This window comes from Odontesthes bonariensis, chromosome 24 (assembly GCF_027942865.1).
Source record: "Odontesthes bonariensis isolate fOdoBon6 chromosome 24, fOdoBon6.hap1, whole genome shotgun sequence".
In the NCBI taxonomy this organism is placed as follows: Eukaryota; Metazoa; Chordata; class Actinopteri; order Atheriniformes; family Atherinopsidae; genus Odontesthes; species Odontesthes bonariensis.
In genome coordinates, this window is record NC_134529.1 from 16976607 (window position 1) to 16980747 (window position 4141).

General features: G+C 48.2%; 1 protein-coding gene across 1 annotated transcript; it reads left to right on the plus strand.

Moving 5' to 3' along the window:
• Positions 1 to 845: 845 nt before the first annotated feature.
• On the plus strand, positions 846 to 4141 carry pou3f2a (POU class 3 homeobox 2a). Its single transcript, XM_075458906.1, has one exon. The coding sequence runs from the start codon at positions 846 to 848 to the stop codon at positions 2229 to 2231; it is 1386 nt and encodes a 461-aa protein (XP_075315021.1). The 3' UTR covers positions 2232 to 4141.

Here is a 4141-nt window from a genome sequence, read left to right on the forward strand (position 1 = left end):
GTGAAACATTTGTATAAAGTATTTGGTTCGACTCCACATCTTAAAAGCGAAAGGCCTGAGAAGCTGAGGGCATTAGGGAGAGCAAGCCCCGCGTGCCACTGTGGGTGCAACCATCTCAAAGTTTACCCAACAAGAAGGTGGAAGGGGACACGGTGGCCGCAGAGCAGACTGAGGCTCTTGCTGCCTCCACTCTCTTTGGCCCCGAGCTGCCCTCTCCGCTCGCCCCCCATTATTTGTCCCGACGGCCGAGCGCGCGGCCCCAATGAGCCCTTTGGAACGGAACGAAAAGAAGGAGCGAATTGCAGCTGTGACGTGGGCGTTGTTGTTCCATTCACCGCGCTCCCCATGGCAACGGGGCAGAAGCTGGAAGCACGCGGCCCCTCTCCTCTGTGTGTGTGTTTCTGGACAGCGTCCTGAGGGCAGAGAGGCAGCTGGAGGTTTCTCGTATAGGATCACTTCTCAGTGTTTCACGGTGCACAAAATAAAAAAAAGAAAAAGAAATCCCCCCCAAGTATTTGATTTAAAAATCCAGGAAATGAGATAAGAATATAATACGGCACTGCTGGACCCTCAAGGTTCACGTGTTGTATTCAATAATGTGAAAACTACAACTTTTACGCGACGTTTTTGACGCAACTAACAAATGTGACCTAGTGACCCAGATCAACAACAATGAACAACTTTAAGCAACGACTGTAAGTTTTTTCTTCGATCGTGTTGTGCCTTTTCTGTGTTTACACTCATCTGCCAGATTCTCTTCCTCCACTTTGTACTCCAACATGCTGCAGGACTACTTGTATTGTTGGGCAGAGCGATTGGGGTTTCTGTACAATCTCCCGTGACCAATGAGCGGGGTGCTGTCAGGGGTAACCACATCTGTCAACCGTTCTTGGCCAATAAAGAGCGGAGCGAGGCGGACCACAGGTGCGCGCCTCTGCGTCCCCTTGGCACAGCGCCCGGGAGATGCTGGAGAGAGACGCGGAGCTGCCCCGTGGCGCAAAAGAGTTACTGTCAAAGGCAGCCTCCTTTTAACTCCAGCTATCACTCTGGCTCCGATAGTTATGGCGACCGCAACGTCCAACCACTACAGCGTCCTCACAACCCCCAGCAGCGCGCCGCCGCCACACTCGGAGTCCGGGAGCATGCAGCAGGCGGCAGCGTACAGGGACGCGCACACCCTGCTCCAGAACGACTACAGCACGTTACCGGGCAGTGGACATCCGCTCAGCCACGCGCACCAGTGGATAACGGCGCTGTCTCACAGTGACAGCGGGGCGCCGTGGCCATCCAGTCCTCTCGGAGAGCAGGACGTGAAGCCCATACTGCATGACAGTGACCGAGAGGAGCTGCAGAACTCCAGCAGTCTGCAGCAGCAGCAGCAGCAGCAACAGCGACACCCTCACCTAGCGCACCAGCAGGCGCATCACGACGCCAGAGCATGGCGAACCAGCACAGCCACTACTCACATCTCCGGCATGGCGACATCTGACAGCCAGAGCCTGGTGTACACCCAGTCCGGTTTCGGTTTGATGCCGGGGGGAGATCAAGGAGGGATGCACCACCACCCCCTGCGGGACGAGGACCACCACAGCCACAGTCCGCACCTCAGTGAACACGGGGCCGGCCCCGGGGCCCACCAGCAGTCTATCTCACATCATCACCAGCACGGGGCCCATCAGGACCAGTCGGACGAGGACACACCGACCTCTGACGAGTTGGAGCAGTTTGCCAAGCAGTTCAAGCAGCGGCGAATCAAGCTGGGCTTCACCCAGGCGGACGTGGGACTGGCTCTTGGGACGCTTTATGGAAACGTTTTTTCTCAGACAACCATTTGCAGGTTCGAGGCGCTTCAGCTCAGCTTCAAAAACATGTGTAAACTCAAGCCGTTGTTGAACAAGTGGCTGGAGGAGGCGGACTCCACCTCGGGGAGCCCAACTAGTCTGGACAAAATCGCGGCACAGGGGAGGAAAAGGAAAAAGAGGACCTCCATTGAGGTGGGCGTCAAAGGCGCTCTGGAGAGCCATTTTCTCAAATGTCCAAAACCGGGAGCGGCGGAGATCAACTCCCTAGCGGACAGCCTTCAGCTGGAAAAGGAGGTTGTGAGGGTTTGGTTTTGTAACCGGCGGCAGAAGGAGAAGAGGATGACACCCGTTGGGGGACAGATAGCAGGAGGAGAGGACATGTACGGGGACACCCCTCCTCACCACGGAGGACAGACTCCTGTGCAGTGACCCCTGTCTGTTATTTTGAGAAAAACACGGACCCCTTATGGAGGTATAATGCCTCCTTATTTGTTTAAGTCTCTGTGCTGGACCGCTCGAAACTGGACCTCGGCCAGTTAAGATGTTAGATGGACAGCGGGAACACAGAGTTGCAGACCGCTGAAAATACTCATAGCCGTGCTGTATGGAGAGATTTCATGCCAAGCATATTGAGCTAGTGTGTGCTAACCCGAAAAAAAAGACGAAAAAAAAAAACCCCACAAAAAAAAAACAGGGACGTGGATGCGCTTTTTCTGTATCTTCGACCGAGGCGCCGGTGTGTCATTATGTAACGTGTCATTAAAGAAAAGCAGAGGGTGGTGTGGACAAGAAGGGTCCGCAGGGGTGGTGGGGGGGAGAAACATAAAAAAAAGAAAAACAAGCTTCGGGCTTGATGATTTAGTCGCAGTCAGTGTGGGTAAATAAACGCCATCTTTCCATCATAACAAAAGCGACAGGGGTTCTTCGCAGCTTGTGGCAAGACGGGGTTGAAATGGCAGACACCTGCTGTAACCCACAATGTTAAAAACGGAAGCCAATACCAGCCAGCAGCTTTTGTTACTATTGCTATCATTATCACCATCTGTATTATTATTATTGTTACTATTATTATTATTATTATTATTATTATTATTATTATTATTAAGCTGTTTTGGTCATTTAATGCATTTACAATAAACGTAGGCCTATCCATAAATAGATTAAATGCAAATCTCTCTCTGCTTTAATATAAAAAGATACAATTTCACTGAATTTAGTTACGTTCCGCCATAATAACAACAACGGTAATAATAATAATGATAAAAACTACTAGTAATAATGAAAAAAGTAATAATAATAAGGTTGCAATAGAGAGTGAGTGGACCGTAATGTTTTCCTCTCTGTGCATCTGTTTACAGTCTTCTTGCTGTTTGCTTTATTTCTGTACCTTTTCCAAGATGCTGTGACGAGAAAGAGACCGAGACTGTCCGGCTGGACCCCCCACCTCCCCCCAAAAAAGAAAACAATCCAGCCCCCTCTCTTTTTTTTTCTTTTTTTTTTTTGCCTTGCTTTCCTATAAGAAGAGAAACACACAAACTCTGACTATTTCCTGGAACCAGCTCTGGCCACAGAGGCTACAACTCTCTGACTCTCTCATTCACGCAGAATGTGTTCTGTGGGAATGGATCTGCATTCATTTTCTTTTTTCCTTTTTTTTGTATTGCTTCGTTCGTTTGTACGTTCGCTTGTTTTTGTTTTTTTTTTCTTTTTTTCCCCCCTCCCTGTCAGTCTGTGCCAAAGCACAAACGCGGACACGTGTTCTTGTGCCACCTAAATCCTGTGATTAATAATCTGGTGTGTGTGGTTTTATGTGGAGAAAATCCAAGGAGCAGCTGGAGAATAATTCTCTGGCCAAATTCTAATAATGATAAAAAAAAAAAAAAAAGTATTGAAAGTCAGAAACTCAAAAACAGTTGAAGAATTCAGATGACTGGAGGAGGGAGGGGAAGTGATATTTTAAAATTATGACGTGGTCAATGATAATACATTTAGTAAGTGAGAACTTTCTGAATGTAAACAACGTCAAAGCAGATCTCCAACCTCCCTTTTTATCGTCAATCATGAAAGAATAATCACACAGCAATATTTTACGCAATGTTCTGCAGTGTGTGTGCACAGGGGCCATTTTCTTTATTTATAAGCAACTATTTCGTTTAAACAAGGCCCGGTGTTTCTGTGACTCTGGTTCTGACTCCACCACAGGCAATCCTACAGCTGAATTTGAGTTTCTGAGGCTGAAAAAAAAAAGGAAAAAAAAAAAAAAAAGAATCAATAAAACCAAAACTAAAACAGCATCGACCTGAAATCTGTGATCAAACAATGAGGACAACTGAAATCAA

What these genes read in the sequence shown, in the direction of transcription:
- pou3f2a (XM_075458906.1), top strand. Translation starts at nt 846, where the DNA reads ATGAGCGGGGTGCTGTCAGGGGTAACCACATCTGTCAACCGTTCTTGG.